The 24,536-nt window shown below is 43.0% G+C and overlaps 1 protein-coding gene across 2 annotated transcripts in view; it reads left to right on the forward strand.

Moving 5' to 3' along the window:
- The window catches only part of Pamr1 (peptidase domain containing associated with muscle regeneration 1), a 77,725-nt gene extending 53,793 nt beyond the window's left edge, over positions 1-23,932 (forward strand). Inside the window, exons 7-12 of one of the 2 annotated variants that reach the window (XM_027936660.2) lie at positions 11,609-11,659; positions 14,330-14,542; positions 16,243-16,309; positions 19,327-19,559; positions 20,511-20,803; positions 22,930-23,932. In XM_027936660.2, coding sequence (XP_027792461.2) covers positions 11,609-11,659; positions 14,330-14,542; positions 16,243-16,309; positions 19,327-19,559; positions 20,511-20,803; positions 22,930-23,466 — 1,394 coding nt within the window. In that variant the 3' untranslated portion in view covers positions 23,467-23,932. The remainder of the gene's footprint in view (positions 1-11,608; positions 11,660-14,329; positions 14,543-16,242; positions 16,310-19,326; positions 19,560-20,510; positions 20,804-22,929) is intronic. The other variant, XM_027936658.2, reaches the window with a different exon arrangement.
- The last annotated feature ends 604 nt before the right edge of the window (positions 23,933-24,536 follow it).

Raw genomic sequence — 24,536 nt, forward strand, 5'->3', positions numbered from 1 at the left:
TCATCTCTCCCACGACTGACAGGTAAATAAGGTACTGTGTGCTCACTGGATTAATGCAGACGGTTCTGACATTTTTCCAATATGGTATTGAAAAACTGCCTTTATCTCAGGTCCAAAGACCTCTCTTAGCCTCAGTATCTGGAAGACAGGTGCATCTCTGACTTCTGCAAGATGGTGCTTGGAATGTGTAGTCAGAAAGATCTTGGATTGACACCGAATCTGAAATTGACCAGCCAGATGGTCTTAAACAAGTCATTTAACTTCCATGAGCCTCAATTTCCCCCATTTACAAAGTTTAGCAAAATAATACCAAATACCTATTAGGGTGTTTGTGGGACCCACAAAAGGCAGAGTTGAGGAATAAGAGCTATGAATCTTATGACTGCTTCTGGCCCTGTCTTAAAGTTGTTTGAAAGTCTGGCAGAAAGCAGAGGATTCTCCAGATAAGGCATTATGACAACAACACTAGTTTCTACAAGATGATGATTATGACTTTTTCAGGGTTCCATGGTTTAAGAAAATTCCCTTAAGACTTTCTGAGTTTCCTCTTGAGTTGACATTCACGGGTCATTGCTGGACCCTAAATATTGCTACCACTGCATCAGCCCACAGGCAAGAAAGACCTGGTTTTAAAAGGACAAGTAGATGTTGCTGGTGTTATTGTCATAAGAAATCCTGGGTCCCAGGGGAAGATATGCCCATTGAGTGTGATGACTGGGGAGCCTTTGCCACCAGGACAGCCTGGAGAGGGGGTTTTCAGACATGATAAATGCAATAATGTCATGAAGGAACTGGATTTGGATACTCCGGGCAAGGTCACCCAAAGCATTGTGTTATCTGACCAGCCTCTGTTCTCTCATGGGGTTTTGGTAGTCACTCATTTAACACACGGTGGGATGTGTGCCTGTCCCTGGTGGTTATTTTGGAGACCTGGGTTTTAGAGCATCAGTTTTGTATCTCGTTAGAGGGATGGGGAAGAAAAAGGAAATGAATAACCTGATGTAAGAGGGTATAAGAGTTATGAGTGTAATTCCATGGAGAAGAGTCTCAGGGATCCATAGTTATTATTCACAAGCACTTAATGATCCAAAGCCTTCAGACTGGAGGAGCCCCAGGAAGACTATTAGCTGATAGACTGCTGACTTCATACACAGTACCTGGGGCTCCCACCCACTCATTCTTCCTGACAAGGCAATGAACCTCTGAACTCCTCTTGGTATATTCAGAGGGACACCATCCATTTGGATTTAGATCCAAAACATAAGAACTGTTACTGAACACAGTAGAAGCTGCCCTTTAACAATTGTCAAGGTGTGTGTGTGTGTGTGTGTGTGTAGCTCAGAGGGAAAGTTTTCCTTTTTTTGGATCAATGCTTGTTCCTAAGTCTACACAGACCAAGTGACATCTAAGTTATGAACTCTCCTGGGCTGCAGAGACTCTGTGGCCTCTTAACCAAAGCATTGCTGTTGAATGCAGGGTAAGGTGCTTGGGGTTGTCTTGTCAAGGGTGCATTTGGCTATCACTGTAGCATAGCAGCATTTCTCCCAAATAACAAGAAGGCAGGAGAGGCCATGTAAACTGTTCTCTAGCCTGCATGCCTCTCAGAGCATGGGAGGGAGCCCCCTGGAGCATGGAAGGGCCAGAGCCTCCATAATTCTACTCAGTTTTTGTGTTCATCAGCTGTTCCTGGTCAAGGCCCTCTTGGCTTTGCTTTAGCAGATGAGGTCACTGAGGCAGAGCTTAATGGAGGAGGCCGATTTTATTTGGGTCCCAGGCTAAGAGGTAATCCATTAGAGCTGGGAGGGGCTGTGTGCCCACCGCAGGCTGGGAAGAGGGCACAAGTTATAGATGAAGGATGAGAGCATTGCAGAATTAATTTCTGATGGAAACAAATATCCTGCTTTAGTTATTTTTTTGCCACTGGGACTATAAGACCCAGCCAGCTCAATTGTAGAAGAGAAGAAGTTTATTTGGGGGCTCACAATTTCAGAAGTCTCAGTCCATAGACAGCTAGCTCCATTTCTACAGGCTTGAGGTGAGGTGGAACAACACGGTGGAAGAGTGTGGTGGAAGGAAGCAGCTCACATGATGACCAGAAAGGGGAGGGGGAGAGAGAGAGAGAGAGAGAGAGAGAGATCGCCATTTGCCAATACAAATATATACCCCAAAGCCAAGTCCCAAATACCCCACCTCCTCCAGCCACACCCCACCTGCCTTCAGTCACTGCTCAGTTAATCCCATCAGGTGATTAATTCATGGATTGGGTTATGACTCTCACGACCCAATCATCTCTCCTTTGAACCTTCTTTAATTCCTCTCACACATGAGCTTTTGGGGGACACCTCACACCCAAACCATAACACATCCCAGTCATCACTGGCCCTGAGATGAACCCCAGCCCTTTGACAGAGGCTAGGGATCCCCCAGTTTTCCTTAAAGGCTCCTGCCTCCTGGATCCGTCACTACTTCTCTCTCTCTTGCTCCAGAAGGCGAAAGCTTCCTCTTCTTTAAGAACAGGACGTTCTTGCTGGTATCCATGTACGAAGAACAGCAATAGTCATTTTTCTCTCCATTCCTAATATAGACCAGGCTCCGTCCGTGCTTCATGGGACATTGCCCCCTTAGTTTGTCAACTTCCTGCATGGTAGGTACTTCTGTCATCTCCACTGTACAGATGCATCCAGCCAAACACTTCTGAGTGTCCATGAAGTGTACCAGGCACTGGGGAAACATGGCAGAGCTGCATGGCCTATATTTTCTCTGCCTTTGGGCAAAGCCATAGAACAAGCCTAATCTTAGCCCATTTTTAGTAGAGGAAAGGGTCACATGTTGCATAGTTTCTGGCTACAACTTCCTGCAGTGAAGGCCTTTGGTGGTGGCAACTGGGGCGGTGAGGATTACTGAGTGCATCTTTTATGCCAGACATTGGGAAGAATCTCCTCAAAGGACTTGGATGTGCCCAGCAGCCGAGGAACCTCAAATTGAAATAGAGTTGTGTAGCTCAGGCCATTTTTTTTTCTTTTTTTTTTAGTTGTAGTAGGACACAATGCCTTTATTTATTTATTTATTTTTATGTGGTGCTGAGGATTGAACCCAGAGCCTTACCTGTGCCAGGCAAGCGCCCTATCACTGAGCCACAACCATTTCCATAGCGAACATTTCTTATATTTCAAAAAGTTAACTATGATTACCACAGGGGGACATTTCTTCCGGTAGTTGCCCTCTACCTTTCAGAGTTGCCCTCTACCCTGGAGCTGACTCAGAAACCTTCTGAGATTTGAAGAAACCCCAGGAACACTATTATTACCATAGCAGATATAGTAGGTAGAGAACCACTTAGGTATGTTACCTATCCTACCCATTCACTCTATCAAACAGGGATGTGCCAGGTTGACTGGGACCAAGGAATTAAATGACTAGAGCTTTCTAAAAAGTCGTCAAAGTTGACCTATCTCTTAGGCACAGGCAGTGTTAGCTATCCAATTAAATAGGCCATCCAAACACCGGAAAAGTAGTGGTCGAAAGACACAGTGTACCAGAGGCCCAAGACAATACTGATTAAGATCAAATAGCTAATTGTAAGCCTCAGCCTCCAAATTGCTGCCGGATGAATAAATAGCAGTGTGTGCAATCCAAGCATAATTTCACATGGGTAGTGTCTCATTCACACCCGCGGAGGGCTGGAAAGCAACACAGAGGCAGAATGCCATTGGCTGGAAAGGGATGAAAAGAGATTTCAGTGCAGATGACATCATCAGTGGGTGTCATTATTCCTCGTTGGTGAAGACCTTCTTGTGAGTAAAAAAGTATTTGGTTTTGTCTAGATACAATTTGAACTCAAATATAGTTTGAACAGGAGAAAGTGAGGAAGAGTTAAAAGGCCATCTGAAGGTTGTCTCTGAGCACTGGCCTCATGTTCAATCAGGTTTCCAGAGAGGACAAAGCCCCAATGAGAAAGTTAATGCCTTTTCCAAACAGAACCAAAATTCTGTCACAAGTGGTTCCCTTGATTGTGGTGATGAGTGAGAATGAGTAGATCCCAAGAGTATGCTAAGAATAGAGACGAATGTCCCTCCTTCCCCGGCCCCTGCCACCAGCTCCATCATGGGGTGATGGGCTCTGTTGACTTTGGCCCTGTTTCCCTTGCTAATTCTCAGATAATCTTACAGCTCCGAAACTCAGCTCTTTCTAAAAAGGCAGAATAGGATCCTGGCTTACTTTTTCCGCTCAGCTGGTTATCAGGCTGACATGAATATTTCATTAACATACAATTTGCCAACAGAAATGTATGCTTTTTACTCACAGTTTCGTAAATCGCTGCAAACCATCTCCAAAATCCAAGAGGACATAAGCAATCATAACTAGGTTAAAATTATTTAGAAGCAGAAATAGGACAATCCCAAAGAGAAGACCAGCAGATGGAATAGAGATTGAAAGAAAGCAAACACAGGCCCCTTTAGAGTTGCAAAGATTGTTAATTTTATTCTGAACTCTCCCTTGCTCTCCTGTGTCTAAGGGTGAGTACTGGGGAAATGTTGAACATTTCTTTTTTGTAAATTATAAAAATATTAATATGCTTTGTTACTAGATATTTCTAAAAACTAGATCCTTCCCCTTCTCATACAAAAAAAAAAAAGTGACTGGTCTTGTTTACGCTTGCACTATTCCAGTGTGTGCCAACTCAACTGACTCCTGCCCTCATGTTCCTTCAACCCTGTCTGAGACCTTCTCCAGCTGTGAAGACCCTCTGGCCTATGGGCATCCCGGAGGCATGTAGAGTTAGTACTTATCCCATCATCCTTCAACAAAGGATTGATGGTGCTCCACAGGTGAGAACTGGTATCTTGCTCCTTGAGTGGGATAACAATGAGGCATGTCCCATTGTTTCCCAGAGTTGCTAAATGGCACTGATTCTCAGTTTCCCCCCAGTGATAACTTGCATGATAACTTAAGAAATTCACGGTCTTTATTTTCCCTAGTCCACTGTTGGCCCTTCCTGGGATTGCCACCAAGATAAACTGCTTCCACTCAAAACCTAGTCTCACGTGCTACTGCTGGGGGAACTTAACCTCAAACACCTCTCTGAAAGTGTATTTCTTGAAGAGCTAACTTAGTAGAGCCTAGAGAGCTATGTTAGCCCTGGTTCTCCAGAGAAGTAGAACCAATAGGAGATTCATCTATGTATAGGCTCACCTGACTATGGAGGCTGAGAACCCCCATAACTGAGACGCAGGAGAGCTAGTAATTTGAAGGCTCTAATGTAGAGCGTCAGTGGTGTAGATTCCAGTTCAGGCATGAAGGCCTGGGAATCAGGAGTCCTGAGGACCGAGTGTGGATATCCTGCTCAGCCAGCCAAGCAGAGAACACAATGTTCCCTTCCTCCATCTCATCCCTTTGTTCTATTCAGGCCCTCAGTGAATTGCATGCTGCCTACCCACATTGGAGAGGGTAAGCCCTGTACTCATTATACCAGTTCAAACACTGGTCTCTTCTGGAAACACCTTGGGAGACATGTCCAGATATAATGCTGAGGCAGGTGTTGGGGAGCCCAGAATCTAGTCATGTTCTCCCAGAAGATCAGCGATCACATTCAGCTAAATCGCTATTTGGTGGCTTCTCTAAAGTTTTAGATAAATCTTTGATCAGTGATGAATAACATAAATTTTAGGGGTTAGCCTTATCTGAAGGTTTCTCAAAATATGAATCATCTGCATTGCTGATTAAAAAAAACAGTATTAGACTCAGGAATTTATATAATTCATATAATTTATATAATTTTATTCTGACCTCTCCTTTACTCTCCTGTGTCTAAGGGTGAATACTGGGGAAATGTTGGAATTTATAATCTGTATACACCCCTCCCCCTCCACACACACACCTCTTCTCGAGGGTCAGGGAGTGAGTGGAGATACCAGTGATGTTAGGAGAGAGCCAATAATAAAGATCTGTTTGAATGCTCATTTAGCCCATTTAGACAGCAATTGGAGCATGGCTGCTTTCATCACGAAGAAGCATCTCTCTTCTAATTGTCTCATCTTTGGCTTTATGCCCTGATGTACTGGCCACACTGCCATAGCTTCACCATGTGCCCTGGTTGAGTGGTGATCTCTGTCTAGTGACTGAGGGAGAACAAAAATGTGATAAAACTGGGAACTCCAATTCCAACAAGGCCCCTGTGGTTGATCTCAGCAGAAGCGTCAAGATTCGAACCTGGTTCCACTTCACCCGGCTTCCTATCTATAGATAAGTGGTTTTCTGTCACACAACACAGCAGGCTCCGACAGTTCAATCAATCACACCCAGGGACATCTTCATTGCAACCAAGGTCACAGTCAAATTTCACACTTGACTAGTATTTGCTGAGACCCCCCCCCTTACCCTATTTTAATTTATTTAAGGACCCTGTGATCACCTTTATTTTATTCCTTGGTTAGGGTCCTATCTTCTGATGTACTTTTAGAAGCACAGGTAAGAAAGGCACTAGTTAGGATAAATTAATGCTAATGAAAAACATTATGTACATTCCCCACCCCCACCCTGTGGGTTCTCTCTTTTTTTGGGTGTGTCAGAGTGAGTTGAGTCAGCCTGAGGAAATAAAACTGGATTTCTTGTAATAACATTCCTTAAAATTCTAATTAAACGATGAGGAATTTATTTGATTAAGATTTATTTTTTGGACCAGGGATTGAACCCAGGGTGCTCAACCACTGAGCCACATCCCCAGCCTGTTTTATCTTTTTATTTTAAGACAAGGTCTCACTAAGTTGCTTAGGGCCTCACTAAGTTGCTGAAGCTGACTTTGAATTTGTGATCCTCCTGCCTCAGCCTCCTGAGCTGCTGGGATTACAGGTGTCACCACCATATCTGGCTGATTGAGAAAGATTGTCTGGTAAGATTCTGATCTGAGGAATAAGTTGCTGGAAGGAAAGTATCCAACCATTTTTGTCTATAACTGCCTACAGGAGGCCAAGGAAAGCCTTGAGATATCTAAAGTACTTTAGTGTAATCATCCTGGACTGATGTCACTTATATTTCTGGGTTTAAATGAAAAAGTCCTATGTTCAAGATAAAGAAAAACCTCTTCCCATGTCCTGTTCTGCTGGGAATAGAGGAGGTATTCATTAAACATTTCATGTGAAGGCAAAGGGATCAGTCAAATCAATAGGCAGCAGCACCTCCCCAGTCCTTCTCTGAAAGGTGGACATGCTGGCTTCCAAAAGGCAAAGCAGCAACTGGATTCTTTAGTTCCTAAGGGGTTATAAACAGCTCCTGTCTCCAAATATGATCTTACAGCTTGCAGACCTAAGTAAAAGGAGAAAACAAATATGCATGGGGCGGGGCTAGTGTATCATATTAAGATTTTAGATTCATTTAGGAAAATGTATCACTTTTATGGACGGGAATATACTGGTGAACAGAGATATCATGGAAAAAGACGTCTATTGTCTTTCCACAGCCAGAAGGTGGGTCCACTCCCTGGGTTAGGGATGAAGAATGTGGACTTCCTTTTGTCACATTCAATATTACTTTTCTGACTAGAGGGAACAGAGAAGCTAAATTATTAGTGTGCCCTGAAGAACCACTTTTCCTGAAGACATCTGCGTGTTGATCTGACAGGGTTTCTGAGGTCTCCATCGCCATGTCCCCTGCTCGCAGACCTCTGGACCTAGCCATCTCCACTTGGTGCCTTTGTAACAGGTCTTGCTGTCACTGTTCCATTCAGCGGAGAAAAGGATAACATTTTATTTGCTTTAAATCATCTTAACTCCAACTCTAAGCCCCATAATTCAGGGAATCAAGAGAAATTCAATTTCAATCATTGTTGAGTCCTCTTTGGTACCCCAGGGTTGTGAAAAGAGTCTTGTACATGGACCATGCCAAATCCTCAAGGAGACTCCTCTGATGGTAGATTCTGGTCTGCACTGTTTGCTCTGAGGAATCTCATTGCCTCAGATCACCTGTTCCCTTCAGGTACAGCAAATTGGCTGCTGTGGGGCTGGGCTGGAGCCCAGGAGCAAGCATGGAGGCTGAGTGCAGTCTTAAGGACCAGCCTCTAGCTGCCTGGCCCAACAGCCTTTTTAAGGCTTCGTCAGCACCCAGGAATGCTGAAAGGCATGTAGGCACCACATCCGGGCTGAGCCCACTGCCTCTCTGGGGCCTCATCACAGACACCAGTGCCATGGAGAAGAAACCTGAGAGGCCCTGATGTCCAGCTAAGAAACCGACAGAGCTTTGCTGGGTTAGTTTCTCCCCCAAACAGAACCTGAGTCCAGCCTGTGGGCCCAGGCGATTCACTAAAGGGATTACTCCTGTGATTAACCAGCAAGGAGTTGAAGAATCAAGATAAGAAAGAGGAAGACATCAAGCAAGAATATTTTCAAGTAATCTTCTACTCAGCCCATCCCCCTTGGGAGTTCTGGGAATGTAAATCAAACCTCAAAGAACAGGGATTGGGTTCTTCTATTTCCACATATTGGCTACAGGTGAGCCTGGGGTGGGCATGGGAGGAAGACAGAACTCTAGGTATGTTTTTAGCCCTCCATCTGGATAAGCGGATGGCCATGCCCAAGGGCACCCTCTGAAGGCTGCAGGCCCCAGCTGTCACATGTCAAAGGTGAGGGATGGGTGACTTGTGAGTATGAGGGGACGTGGCTGGGACACCAGTGATGGTCATGACAAGAGCCATCACAAAACCTTCACGTGAGCAGTCAGGTGTGAAATCACATGGGAAGTGAACTCACAGCGAACTCCCTCATTCCGTGGCCCTGGGAAAGAAAACAGGGAGAGAGAAGGCTTTCTTGAAATGCTTACTTGAAACAAGACCCCAGAGAAATGTACCTCTGATGACTGCTGTTGTTCATGCAGTGGCATGTGGGGGCATGCTAAACTTAGTGTGTTAATGTCCCCAGGCTGAGTTCCAAAAGTAACAGGGCAATGTGCTATTTATTACTAATCATGCAATCTTTTATTTAACAAAGCAGGAGTTTGGTGCTCCTTCAGGCCAGGGATGCAGATATTTTAAATTCTCAATTGGCTTTGCCTGAAAATATCCATCCCGCTGAGGAGAAATGAAACCTAAAGTCCTTGAAAAATCAAACAGAAAGAATCATGAATCTGTTCAATGGGGAGATACAAAGGTTTCTAAAAAGAGAACACATAGGGGGGAAAAATCATTTTGAAACCTAACCGCAGGGAGGAGCTCTGATGAGATGCAGATAGTCTATGTACCCACCAGGTAGATGTCAACTGGGAGAGAGAAGGAAGGATGGAGAAAGTTTTAGAATTCTCTTCAAAAAACATCACAAGGGAGTATGCAAGCTTTGGAAAGTACAGAAAATGAAAGAGAAAGAATAACACTCAGGGGCTGTTTGATATAGGAATATAATTTTAAGGCTTTATTGTGTAAGATTAAACAAAATAAATGAACAGACACCCTGGTTGGTACCCAGAAGTCTGAATCAACACAGTTTTGGAAGTTCATCACGGGTAAACATTACCAAAAGCCCAGGAAATAGAGCGGAAGGCTGTGTTGTGCTTGAATAGGTCTAATAATGAGCTATTAAGATTTCTCTCTGGAGTGCTCTTTAAGGTGTATTAAATTTGGGGAACTGGCTTTTAAAGGCATTGAGTGCTTTGTAAACAAAGGCAAATGAGGGAAAAGGAAACTTTGTGTTATTTCTGTGACTCCTCAAAACCAGCCCAGCCAGGTAAGTGTCATTATTTTGTTTTATAGTTAAGAAAAGCAATGGTTGGGGAGGTTTAATGGTTCCCAGCTCTTAGTTTCTTAAGTACAAGATTGAAAAACTTTCACTCTTTGTTCCTTCTACCCCTAACAAATATTTATTAAGTGCCTGCTGTTGTAGACTCTGGGGAACCAGATGAATATTTGAACTCATATCTATCTGATCCTAGAGGCCAGTATTTTTTCTACCACAGTCTAGTTACAAGACTTATTTAAGAGATTTCATGCAAAATTGTATAATGTGATTATACAAAATATTAAAGAGATTTGCATGGACAGAGAGACAGTTGGACCAAAAAACAAGGCATAAAACACTGTATGCTAGATTTAGATGTTTAATGGACAGCACTCAAAAATATTTTGTTTGATTTTTTAAAACAATAATAACCGGGGCTTGGGTTGTGGCTCAGCGGTAGAGCGCTTGCCTAGTATGTGTGAGGTCCTGGGTTCGATCCTCCACACCACATAAAAACAAACAAATAAATAAATAAATAAATAAAATAAAGGTATTTTGTCCAACTATAACTAAAAAACAAAATATTTAAAAAATAATAAAAACAGAAACAACAACAAAAATAATAAAAACAAACTTTTATGATTTTACTTTATGATTGTAAAACTTGAAAAAAGTATAAAGAAGCAAAATCATTCTTAATGTTATCAGTAAAGATAATGACTACAATTGTTATTTTATTTTAATTTTCACTTTTTTGGGGACTAGAGATTTAACCTAGGGGTGCTTTACCACTGAGCTACATTGCTAGCCACCCCCCGCCCTTCCCTTTTTAAAAATTTTGAGACAGGATCTTGCTAAATTAGTTTGGGCCTCACTAAGTTGCTGAGCCAATGATCCTCCTGCCTCAGCCTTCTGAGTCTCTGGGATTACTCGTGTGTGCCATCATGCCCAGCAATGACTGCAAGTATTGGAAAGTATGGTTTTCAAATCCCTTGGTCTGTCTCCACTTTGGTTGCTTTAAAACATTCCCATGTATCTATTTTTTCATTTTTGTCTGGTTTGGGGCTTTATGAATCTGTAGGTCAAATTCTTCCATGAGTACAGGAAAGTTTTCATCTATTATCTCCTAGCACATTGTTTCTGACCATTGTCATCTCTCTTCCTCCTCCTCCATCTTCTTCTTCCTCTTCCCCTTCTTCTCCTTCTCCTCCTCCTCTTCTTCTTCTTCTTCTTCTTCTTCTTCTTCTTCCTCCCTCCTGCTCTCCCTCCCTCCCTCTCCCCCCCACCTCCCTCTCCCCCCCACCTCCCTCTCCCCTCTGTCTCCTTTCCTGGAATGGTAATTATGTATTTCTTTAGATTCTCACTGTGTCCTATGAACCTCTTAGATTTTCGAGTACATTTTCACCTTCTTGTCTCTTTCAACTTCATTCTGAAAGTTTTCTTATAAGCTGTCTTTCAGTTCTATTTAGTTTGCTATTAAATCCATCCACTGAGTTCTGCTACTAAATTTTTCAGTTTTTGATTTTTTTCTTAGGTTATTTTTTTCCAGCATTTCTGGTTTTCTGCTGAAGTTCTCAATCTTGTCTTTTATTTCTGGAATGTATTCAGTGGAGTTATTTATTTTTTGCATTTTTTAATTCATTTTTTCATTTATATATGACAGTGAAATGCGTTACCATTCTTATTACACATATAGAGCACCATTTTTCATATTCCTGGTTGTATACAAAGTATATTCTTAAGTAGTGTCAGATGACCACTTTGCTGGACCCTTTATAAATCTGATTCTGTTGTCTATATTTCCCTTGATTTTCAGCTGTAGTCTTGCCTTCTGTCTTTGTCAGTTGGGGCTGCTACAAGACAATACCGTAGACTGAGTGATTTAAACAACAAACATTTATTTCTCACAGTTCTGGAGGCTGGGAAGTCCAAGATCAAGGCGCTGGAAGATTCACTGTCTGGTGAGGGCTGCTTTCTGGTTCATAGATGGCTGTCTTCTTGCTGTATCCTCACATGGAGGAGGAGGGAGAGAGAACTCTCTGAGTTGCCTTCAATAAGGGCAAAAATCTCACACACCAGGGCTCCATCCTCATGATCTGATGACTTTCCAAAGACTCCCTCTCCCTAATACCATGATATTGGGGCTTAGGATTTCGACATATGAATTTGAGGGGGAAACAAGCATTCAGTCCCCTGAACACTCCATTGGATCCTAACATAGAAGCATTACTTGCTCTATCCTAATGATGACATTCCACAAGCAATAACTTAAAACCAAATAATAGTTGTCATAGTTCTCCATTCTAAGATATTGAATTTAAGTTGTACAGAAATCTCGGTGTGAAAACTACACTTATGACCTGATTTCAAAAATGTCAAGTTATAAAATTGTATGCATTTAAGAACTGCAGATGTTTAGTGACATCCTTTACCCTTGAACAGAGGTATTTGTGTATTCCAAGTTAATTTCTCTTTAAGACTTCTTTTATAGCCTCCTGAGTGAGAGAAACAAAGGACCTGGATTGTCCTAAATCTTTATCTCCAAGGGCTCAAGAACTTTCCAAAGTTCCTAGTATTTAAGCCCACATTAAATACTGTGTGTGTGTGTGTTCCATGAGAACCCTGCTGTGGCAGCCCAGGGCATGGGAGACTAGCAAACCATGGAAGAGCTTCCTTTCAAGGGGAAGACAACCCCACTATCAGGCTCACCTATCAAAACCATCAGTAGAAAAGATTCATCTTTTGCTGAAGCTGATGTAGCTGCAGTCTCATTCATTTTCTCCCAGTATTCCAGCAATGGCCTTAAATATCACCCAATCTTTTTTGACCACGAGCTGTAGTAAAGCTCAAAACAAATAAACAAGGACCTACACTTGAACTGCATAAATCATAGCCTCTCGATAGGCAACTGGCCATAGATTCAAACACTTGCCAGAGCCAGGCAGCGCGGCTCCCAGGTGAACAGAGAGCCATTTCTCAGCTCCAGATGATTGTCGCTCTGGGGGAGGCAGGCTGGGAGACTGAAGATCTGAATTGTGTGAGAACCCAGTGAGACCTATTTTTGTGTGAATTCTCCCAAGTTTTATGTTGGCAACTAGTTCCATTATTTTAAACGTACAGGCAGGATACACTACGTTTTTTATTGTGGTCTCTGAGCCCCAGTGGTCACCCTCTGGGATATATGTTCAGACTGAATGCATCTACTAAAAGAAGCTGGCGCCATCACGGAGGTGACATGTACTGCTTCCTCTCCCTCCCCCTCCCATCAGAGAGGGATTCCTGAAAATACAAGCACTAGGGTTTTCTGAGACCACTTGAAGCATAAAAAAGCCACATTGCCCTCTTTATACCATTTTAGTATTTTAAACAGTCTCACTCAGTGAGGTCCCTTTTTTTTTAAACACTTAAAATAAGAGTTTTGGATTCACCCACCAGGGAAATCACTCATATTACATAATCCCCAAAGCACACAGAGTGTTATTGATCATCTGCCACATGGGCTATGGATAATCCTAGAGGAGACAAACCAGTCAGTTGGCTAATTGCAGCAATCTTGCCAAGTTGCACCTGGTAAAGTTGTTTATTTTTAATTCTTGAATGTTTTAAAAGCGCTATTTGAAAGAAGATTCTTTTCTTGCCTGGAGGCAAGCAAGTAAGTTGCTTGGAAGATAATTGGGACAGTTATGGGAAGGAAAGTACATCAAATGCATAACTGCATTACACGAGAACTGTTTTATAGGAATGAGCCTGTGTCTTAGAAGAAATTATTAAAAAGAAACCAGGGAAGATGATAGATTAGTGCCCCAATTCAGTTGAATTCTTTGGAGGACTCACTCTCTTTCCTTAGACAGGTCATATTCAGTATTGTGCCATTATCTGTATGAGAAAAATATGTTACCTATCTGTTAGAATTTTTGCAGATTAAACCTAAATCCTGTTCAGTGCTCAGAATGGCTGGGGATGCCTTTTTACTTTAAGTCATTAAGAATATTAAGAATATTAAGTATACAGATAAAAAGTTACATTTGGGCATCAGGGGGAATTTGTAATATTTTTGCAATGATATTGTCCTCTAGTAGTTTTAACTAAAACTTGAAACACTTTTTTCTTGATATGAAATACAAGATCTAAATTTATTTCATATATGTATTTTTGTTGTTAAGCAGTTCTACTTTTTTGTATACAACATAAATAGGAAACTGAACAGTCTAATTTAATTGCTCAAGCAATAGGAAATGAGGGAGATAATACAACACTGAAAACTAATAATTCCTGTATCCTGATCATAAAATCTAGGTGAAATATTTTTCTTGTCCAGTCTTGCCCAGCTCCTATAATTTGAAAAAAAAAAAAAGAAGAAGATCATAAGAGTCAGATTTGTGTCAAAGTTGTTTACATTTAGAATGAAATATTTCTCCATCTAAGAATAAATCATTAAAACAAGGAAAGACGTGTCTAATACATGCATTTGCTATTATGAGATTTCTCTTGGTAATTCTTTTGCGCACACTGTTAGTAGGCTTGTTATCACTGTATTTTTAAATTCAATGAAATAATGAAAAGATTCTATTCCAAAGTTAAATGACTCAGACTTTTAACAGTTCTTCTTTTCTCTTGTTTTTCACTTTTAGTCCTTGAAGAAAGAAACTGCTCAGATCTTGGGGGACCAGTCAATGGGTACAAGAAAATAACAGGAGGTCCTGGACTGCTCAATGGGCGATATGTAAAAATCGGCACTGTGGTGTCATTCTTTTGTAATAACTCCTATGTTCTTAGTGGGAATGAGAAAAGAACTTGCCAACAGAATGGAGAGTGGTCAGGGAAACAGCCCATCTGCATAAAAGGTAACTTATGGGTGTTTCAGGATCCTATAGGGGTAGATGGAGTTACTGTGCTTTTTGATAGCTTTAATGCATTATTTTAAGCCCCTGTGTGTGTGTGTGTGTTGGAGGGTGGGGGGTCCCTTTCTCTCTTAAGTTTTCTCCGGAACCACATTATCTATTAGATTGGAAACCATCCCTAAAAATATTTGCTTCATTTTTCTGGACTTAGGGAAGACCTGCTTACTGTAATCACAGCATCTTGAGTTGATGGAGGAGAGTGATATAGTTATCAGAACAGTTCAGGAAAAAACAATAGGGCTGAGGTTTATATATGCAGATTCAAGGTCAAAACTGAATGGACTCATCTTCCCTGGCTGCCTATGTTGGGATCCGTGAGACCAGTTAAGATGTTTCAAGACAAACATAGTAGATCTTTGAACATTCAACAGACAGCTGTAGGAACTAAATGGATAGTTCAGGAAAAGGAGAGAGGGAATTTCTTGAAATAGAGATAATTGCATGAAGCAGGTAGAATTGGTGCCTGTCTGGAAAGCTGGGGAGGATTTGTAGATGTGAAGAGGAGTCGGGATGACATTTCAGATGGAAGACAGAGGGAAATTACAGAGGTGTAACTTACCAGGCATTGGTAAATGCAAAGGGAGGCAACCCAGGCAGTAAACTGCAAAATGTAAGTTGGAGCCAGAGAAATGAAATGTTATAGAGAGCGGTTGGAACCATTTCTGTTGCAGTAGGGGTGCATAGTTTCCAGCTGATTCTGGTTAGCGGCACCTCTGTTTTGGGGGACAGTCACAATGATCTGGCTGTTTACTGGGAAGAAAAGCGTGTTCTTGTCCTAGATTATCCAGATAATTGCCTCAGTCCTCTACTTTCCCTTCTGGGTGTTTGTCAACAACCTGAATCATGGGAAAAGGAATGAAAGGGAATGATTTGTGAAAGGAATAAATCACTTTAGACTTTAGCCAGAAACGACTTTCATCCCCACCAGCATAGATTTCTGATGTTTTATTTCATTAAGTATGGGAACGGCGTTACATATGTCCTTGGAGATTTTTGTCAACTCTTCTCTTACAAATTAATACAACTAAAGTACTCTAAGTCGCTAATTAGACAAGTGTTGGCTGCTCTTGATTGGGAAAGTGAGATGGGAAGGACTCCTTTTCACTTGTGGAAAAAAAAAAAAAAGGAGACTTCAGAAAAATTAAACTGAGTTTTGAGTTGTCTCCTAGAGATTTTTTGGGGTCCTTAATAGCGAGAAAGGACATGGAAAAAAATCAATTACACAAGACTTATCTATGATTGACATTGCTGCCTGGTTTTAAATGAGAACCTTCTAATTCCCAGTATGGGCTGTATATTAGGACTCCATTTGAATTTTATTCCATTCTGATCAAGTGTGCTAATGCTAGATGCATAAGCAGATAGTCCTATCTATTAATCGTCAAGGCCCCAAATCACCTAGGTGGAGGAGTTTTTCAGAGGCATCAGAGTTCTTCAGAGAAAGCTGTCAATTTAGGAGAAAGGCAGCATGCTTTTTTGCTAAACGAACTATTCAAGCTTGGCTGACATGTCTTGCTTCTGAGTCTGGGGAATGAGTACTTGGTATCCAGAAAGGGGGTTAGGGATGGGTCTGAACTGAGCCATGTGAACAGTGAGTCTGAAAACAGATGATGCGACCCTGTCTGTTTTTTTTTTTTTTCCAGCCTGCCGAGAGCCAAAGGTCTCAGACCTGGTGAGAAGGAGAGTTCTTCCAATGCAGGTCCAGTCAAGGTGAGACTGAAATACCTGCACTCTGTTAGGAAGGGTAATGGAGATTTCCTCTCCCATTCCCTTTCTCTACTTTGTGTTGGGGTTTCTTAGGGACATTTAGTGCTAAATGGTCATGAAAGAATAGGGCTTGTTCCCTGGAAGCTCATTAGCCAGCTGCCTTTGGCCAAGAGGTAGCAATGGTTGGAAGATGGACAAATTTTATTGGATCGTGGGAAAGTAGATGATTGGTGAGAAGCAAGACACTCAGATGGTCTTTGAGGAACTGGGTTGTCATATGTGAGTCTTCCCTAAATTACTGTGTATGCATTGTGGCAGCTTCTAGGTGCTAGCATCAGGAAGAACACCTTCCTAAACCCCAGCTGGCAGTCAGAGGTTCTTGTCATGGAGAGAGGGGATGGTGGAGTCCAGAAACTAGAGATGCATGGCCAGTCGCCATCAGGGATGTGAGCTCTGGAAGACAGAGGTGAAGACCACCTTGGGGGGCGGGGCAGTAGGCCCAGTTCTATTCATCTCTTTTTCACTGTGTCTGCTCCAATAAGGAAGGCTTCCTCTCTCTCTCCCCAAGCACAGTTCTGCTGTACGACTTTATTCTTGTGCCTCCTTTGGTCTGGAAACTTCTTCCACAGGATCCCATCGAGGCTCACTGCCTCCCTTCTTTCAGTTCTCTGCTCAGTTTTCACCTGACAGAGAGGCCTCCCTTGACTGTCCTTTTAAAACTAGCCAAGCTTTCTTCCCCCCGACTGCCCACCGACTCCTTTACCTGGTGTTCTCTGGCCTTGTTCATCTCAGCTCCCTCTCTACCAGTTGTCTTGGTTTACGTGTTCAATTTCTGTCTCCCCATTCCAAATACAGAAGTTACAAGCACAGGAGCATTATCTGCTTTGTTCTAGTGCCTGAGACAGTGCCTACCATGTGGAAGACACTCAATAAATATTTACTGAATGAATACATTGGAGTGACTGACAGTCAAGGGTTCCTGACCTGGTTCTGCCCCTGTTTAGTTCTAGGTATGCCTAGGAAAGTTCCTAAACTTGCTGAGCCTTTTATTTTTTTTCATTCTCTTGAAATGCAGGAATAATCATAGCAGTCTCTGGGAATTGTTGTAAGGATTAAATCCAACACGAATAGCTAACGCTTATTGCATGTTTTCTATGTACAGCTGCTCTTTTGAGTACTTTACATGTCTTGGCTCATTGAATTCTCACTATAGCCTCTGAGGAAGGCATTATTCTTTTTATTACAGATTTTTTATTACCGTTTTTATTATAGATGGGTAAACTGAGGCTCAGAGAAGTACAGTAACTTGTCCCAGGTCACACTGCTAGAAGTGGCAAAACCAGGATATAAATTCAGCATCTGGCTCCAGGGTCTGCTCCCTTATGCACTAGACTAACTCTTAGCAAAGCACCTTGCACATACAAGCACCTGTTAAAGGCAGCTATTGTTAGGGTTAGTGATAATGAGTTCCAGTGACCAGGCTCGCCCTGGAGTGTTCCTTGGTGAGGATGCCCGTCAGCCTCTGACCCTTCCTCTTTCTCTCTCAAGTCTTTTCCTTTTAGGGAAGACATTTCCTTTGGAATGGTGGCAATGGAATTCAAACTCGGCCCTGTCTTCAGGTCTCTGTGATTCCCTGGGCTGGACTCTCCAATAAGTGGAATCCACCTGTTCTTCCCAAAGAGACCTCCTGAGGAGGAAACCCTCTCAAAAAGAACACAGTTTTTAAGACAATTTTAATGGGAGGTTAGGTGGCAAAGTGCCTGCTGTCTCATGTAAATGAGAAGCAAACCTGAAATTTGGTTTTTCAGTATCTTTCTGGAAGGCAGGCTGCTGAGGTGGGGGGTGGGGGTTCTGCCTATCTTCAACAGCCAGGCTCACCTGGGGAGCCCCTAAAGGCAGTGTGAACCTTCAGTGGCCTAGAGATAAGCTTGTTTGCAAGTGCAGAAGCTCCCAGAATTACAGACCTGGTTAGAACCATGATAGGAATATTTGTTGAGTGAAATCAATATAGATGGAATATTTGCTCTGATCCAAGTTCTGTAGAGATGCATGAAATAATTTCTTACAGTGATATCAAATTGATGTGGTAGCGACACCACGTGGAAGTCACGACGGCTAAGCACGGTGGTCTCAAGAACCATCTTCCTTTCCTGTGTGCCCATGAGCACTCTCACTTACCTCTCTGAGCTTCCCTTCTCCATTCATCAAATGGGAATGAAGACATTGATTCCTAAGGGGATTTCAGCTTGTCACTCAGTGGGCACCAATATAGAACAAACACAAAGCAGAACAATGTGTGTATATCTCCCCCAAGAACCCCGGAGTGGTCTCTGGGGCCTTCACCTTCAGGGATCATTTAATATCCCTTTCCACATTTACACACAACAGTTCATATTTCTCCCAATCAATGTGCCCTGAGAGAAATTTCTATTCTCCGAGGTGAACTAATTACATCTGCTAATTGCTAAATCAAGCTACTGTATCAACACAGTTTAGTTCAAGTCAATTCCTAATATTGCCCCATTATGATAATGTTTGGAGGGGGAAAAAAAAGTACGCCTGCATTCTCTCATTCAAATTAACTCCCTTTTCTGTTTAGTTTCGCAGTTAAATTTGTGTGTGTGCGTGTGTAGTGTCTTTGCATAGCAGCTATTATGTCAGATATAGTTCTCTTTGGTTAAAATCCGAGGCAGTTGGAAGCATGCCAGAAATGGAAGTGGAGGAATGAAAAGATTGAGGCGTACAAGAGAATTTGCTCAGTGGTAGAGGTGAAGGGTACAGTGTGTGTGTGTGTGTGTGTGTATGAGAGAGAGAGAGAGAGAGAGAGAGAGAGAGAGAGAGAGAGAGAGAGGGAGAGAAGAGAAAGGAAGCGAAAGAACAGAGATATAGAGACAGAGACAGGACATTTTCCTCTTCTTCTGTAACCACATATCTACATGGGACCTGGCATGGGTGCTAAAAGGACCACGGTGACCGTCTCTTGCCCTTCCCTTTCTCTGGCCCCATGTGCTCTGACCCAGGGAGACGCCATTACACCAGCTGTATTCATCAGCCTTCAGCAAGGAGAAGATGCAGGGTGTCCCTACCAAGAAGCCAGCCCTTCCCTTTGGAGACCTGCCCCCTGGGTACCAGCACCTACACACCCAGCTCCAGTATGAGTGCTTCTCACCCTTCTACCGCCGCCTGGGCAGCAGCCGGAGGACGTGTCTGAGGACCGGGAAGTGGAGTGGGCGGGCCCCATCCTGCATCCCTAGTGAGTCAAGGCTCATCTTCGAGTGGCAGTATCTTCCAGTTTCCAAAGCGCCCTGTGTAAAGCCATTCACCTTGATGAAGATGTCTGGGGAGAGTCCCATTGTCCAAAGGAATGGTCTTGCATGGCTTTCCCTAGTTTGGTGATACCCGGAACTCCTTGGTTAGAAGTGTCTTCCTTTGGTTTGAACTTACTTCCCAGGAAAAGCGGAGTCATGAACTCCTAGGGGCATACTTTCTGTGGATAACTCTATCATGTTTACTGGGAGAAGAGGAAGAGAGCAGGAACTAAACAGAAAGTGGGGAGGGGTTAGAGGTGCTAGGCCCCCTCTAGTTACGTCATCTTGGCTACCCTAAGCTCCATTTCACAGCCACCCTGCAGTGATTTTAATTAGGTAATTGTTATTAATTAATTAAATATTAATTACCTCCTCTGTTAAGATGGTGATTACTGAGATAATATATGGAAGTGTCTAGAACAGGACCCAGCTCCTTTCTCCATTCTCCCCTTGTGAAAGCAGAACAGCGTGGTTTAGTTCATGGCGGTCACATTTATCATGACGGTCATGATATTTTTGAGGGTCTGTATACATCATCTCATTCAGTCTTCTGGAACCCTATGAGACCATTATTATTGCTCTATCCATTTTACAGGTGAGGAAACTGAGGCTCTAAAAGATTAGGTCACTTGACCAAAGTCCTGTTGATAGTAAGTGCCTGGGATCACAATTTGGGTTTCATTTTACTATAAAATCTCCAATTTTAACCTTCGACTTTATAACCAATTGCGTCTAGATTAATATTTAAAGGAAGAAGAAAACCAGGTGAGATGGCTTAGTGGTCATTGGACCCATGGGACCACCTTTCCTGTTGGTGCTCTCCTGGTAGAGAGACGCATTCCCCTTTGGATGGAAATATCTAAGTTGGTATTACTGAACTGGTGCTTTCTCCATAGTCTGTGGGAAAATCGAGAACGTCACTTCTCTGAAGACCCAAGGGACGCGCTGGCCATGGCAAGCAGCCATCTACAGGAGGACCAGTGGGGTGCACGATGGTGGCCTGCACAAGGGCGCATGGTTTCTGGTCTGCAGCGGCGCCCTGGTGAACGAGCGCACCGTGGTGGTGGCCGCCCACTGTGTTACTGACCTGGGGAAGGTCACCGTCATCAAGACAGCAGATCTCAAAATCGTCTTGGGGAAGTTTTACCGGGATGACGACCGGGATGAGAAGACCATCCAGAGCTTACGGGTGAGAGAGGAGGGCTCAACTTGGAAACCGGGGCTTTGGCTCAACTAGTTCTAAGCACAGGAGAGCAGGACCATGTCAGCCCTGTCAACTTGGCATGTCAGTACCAGTCCCAGGCCTGGCACATGCCAGGGGCTTGGTGTTACATATCGACAGGTACTGGAAAGGGGCATTTAGAAAGGCCATCCTGTCCTTCCCCGATTTGCTTCTTTTAAAAGTAAGAGACAAGCTCCATCTATCATCATGGTTATCAAAAGTCAATTACCGGGCTGGGGATATGGCTCACTGGCAGAGCATTCACCTACCACGTGTGAGGCCCTGAGTTCAATCCTCAGCACCACATAAAAATAAATAAATAAATAAAGGTATTGTGTCCAACTACAACTAAAAAAATAAATATTTAAAAAAGAATTTAAAATGGATGTGTAACTGATGTGATTCTGCAATCTGTATATGGGGTAAAAATGGGAGCTCATAACCCACTTGAATCAAATTGTGAAATATGATATATCAAGAACTATGTAATGTTTTGAACAGCCAACAATAAAAAATTAAAAAAAAAAAAAAAAAAAGAATTTAAGTACCTCCAAGTAAAATACACATATAATTTGTCTAGTAGCTCGTAACAAATTAAAAGTTAGTGAAATTATTTGTTTAATACCTGGCTTGGCCTAAAACCATCTACTCCATAAGCATTCTATGTCACCAGACCCTCACAGCCTAGCACAGAGCCAGGTTCAAAGTACATTAACAAATAGTTTGTGATCACAATCTGGGTTTCACCTAATACATTTGGGCGCTATCCTGGTAGGCTTTGAGGATAGACAAATCCTATCCAAGACATTCCTCATCAATTTACAGAATGCTTTGCTCTTTCCTGCGTCCCTCCCTGCCTTCAATTCACCCATCTCTCTGTCCATCCATCCATCCATCCATCTATCCACCTACCCATCTGTCTATCAATCCATCCATCTCTCGTCCTATCCTTCTATCTGTCCATCCATCTATTTGGGGGATACCACAATGTGCCTTTCACTGAAACTAGATACAAAAAATAACAAAGAGTGGTTTTCACTCTGAAGAGTCCAGGCTAGCGGGAGAGAGACCCATATATCATGATGAGTGTGACATAAAAGAAACCTCAAGGAAATGTGCTCAAACACAGTTCCAGTAACAGAACATAAACATTAAAAATTATAAGGTATCACAGATGGGAGCTCTTAGAGGGCTCTGTCAAAGTGGGTGATCAGCAAGACTGGGGAACATCAGGGAAGAGTGTGAAAAAGTCTATGATATATTCTGAGAATGTTCTTATGGGGAAAGTATTATGGGATGTTGTTACAAAACATGGCTCTATCTTGCTGGCATGTAGGCACATGAAATGTTACAGAGGTAGCTTTTGGGCTTTATGTGTTGATGATGCTGATGTATGTTTTCTTCATTAGTTACTTACCACCATTAAAAAATTAAGATGTTTCAATTAAAGATCTGGAGTCCATGCTCTGGCAAATTTAAAATGCTGGCCCATTTCTGTACGGCAGTGATCAGCTGGAATGAAGTGGCCTCTGCCCACTTATTTTATTTATTTATTTAATTTTTTTTTAGTTGTAGGTGAACACAATACCTTTATTTTATTGAATTTATGGTGCTGAGGATCGAACCCAGGGCCTCTTATGTACTAGGCGAGTGCTCTACTGCTGAGCCATAACCCCAGCCCTATTTTATTATTTATTTATTTATTTATATTGGGGATTGAACCCAGTGATATTTTACCACCCAAATACATTCTAAGTCCTTTCAATTTTTTATTTGGAGACAGGTCTTGCTAAGTGGCTGAGGCTGACCTTGAATTTGCAATCCTCCTGCCTCAGCCTCCTGAATTCTCTGTAGCTTCACCTGAATACTCCACTTATTTTATTTATGTTCTGGTCATCTACCAGACTCCAGTAGTCATTTCAATTTGCAGTCCTGGAAACAGAGCAATTCCTTTCTAAGATTTCTTGAGCAAAGTATGTCAAATAATGGTACCTGGTTTTTGAACAATTTCTCCCAATAATTTAGCCCCCAAACTTGACTGTCCTTGTCTGCCATGGATGCTCACCATTGCTGTCCATTCCTTGTATTGGTAGATTTCTGCCATCATTCTGCATCCCAACTACGACCCCATACTGCTGGACGCTGACATCGCCATCTTGAAGCTCCTGGACAAGGCCCGCATCAGCACCCGTGTCCAGCCCATCTGCCTCGCTGCCACTAGGGACCTCAGCATCTCCTTCCAGGAGTCCCACCTCACTGTGGCTGGCTGGAACATCCTGGCAGATGTGAGGAGCCCTGGCTTCAAGAACGACACGCTGCGCTCTGGGGTGGTCAGGGTGGTGGACTCACTGCTGTGTGAGGAGCAGCATGAAGACCGTGGCATCCCCGTGAGTGTCACCGACAACATGTTCTGTGCCAGCCAGGACTCCAGTGCCCCTTCGGACATCTGCACGGCAGAGACAGGGGGCATTGCAGCTATGTCCTTCCCTGGCCGGGCATCACCTGAGCCACGATGGCATCTGGTGGGGCTGGTCAGCTGGAGCTATGACAAATCTTGTAGTCATAGCCTCTCCACAGCGTTTACCAAGGTGCTGCCTTTCAAAGACTGGATCGAGAGGAACATGAAGTGAGCCAGCTGCAGGCCTGTCGGGGAGCTTTTCCATGCACCTGTCTGCACCTGGGCTACAGGACGCAGTGTGGATCTGAAGTGTGGATTTTGCCCATGAACTTGGCTCTGCCAGGGCTTCTGATTTCATGGACACAACTCAGTGGGGGGCGAGTAGAACTCAGTTTCTGGTAGCCACTGCCTTCTTCCCGCCTGCTTGGAAACCACTGGGAAGATCCTAGAGCTTTCAAGACCTGAGTTTCTTCAAAGAACACCTTCCTGTTTGACTGGCCTGGTGGCCTTCCCCACCTTTCAGTGAGGTGGATGTCATGGTCACCTCTGGTTGAGGGTTGACCTCAGGAGTTCTGGGCTTCACAAAGCCTCTGTGGAGGCTGCAGCCAAACCAAGTTCCAAAGAGCTGCCTGCAGGACGTCTGGCACGGTTGAGGTAGGATGTGGCACATGCTTTGTCCCTTGCCACAGTGCAGTCTGGTCCTTTTCTTTTCCAATCTCCTGTACACATTTCAATAAAACAAGGGTTGGCTACTGACCTACAAAACAGGTGTGCTCTGTTCTCATTCCTGCGTACTGTGTCTCTGGGCTACATGTATCAGAGCCATGTCTCCCTGTAGTCCTTTAATATAGAACTAAGGGTACTAAATAATGTGTGTGCCAAAGACCATGCTGTCTTTTCAAGACCAACTCTTGGAGCTTGGTGAGTCATCGATTAGGAGAAAAAAGACAGAGGTGCCATCAGGTGACACAAACAGGAAAATACCAGGGACTAGCTGATTTACATGTGCCCTTGGTTCTCATGTTCTAGATCCAGTCTAAAACCCTTCTTTGTAAATAAAATAAATCTTTGTAGTATGTTTTAGAGCAGTTGGATTGAAGCCACATGTTCGCTTACATCAGATTTAGGTATGCCAAGGACCTGTAGCCTCCTTGTTTTCCATAATACATGGGTGTTTCCTCCTAAGCCCCAGACCTGCTTCCCACTGGATAAGGAAGGAAAAAGATGAATTCAATCCTGTAAATTCTTTTTTTAAATTTTTTATTGATTTTATTTTTTTTTAAATACATGACAGCAGTGGAA

The sequence above is a fragment of the Marmota flaviventris genome, chromosome 9 (assembly GCF_047511675.1).
Source record: "Marmota flaviventris isolate mMarFla1 chromosome 9, mMarFla1.hap1, whole genome shotgun sequence".
NCBI lineage: Eukaryota > Metazoa > Chordata > Mammalia > Rodentia > Sciuridae > Marmota > Marmota flaviventris.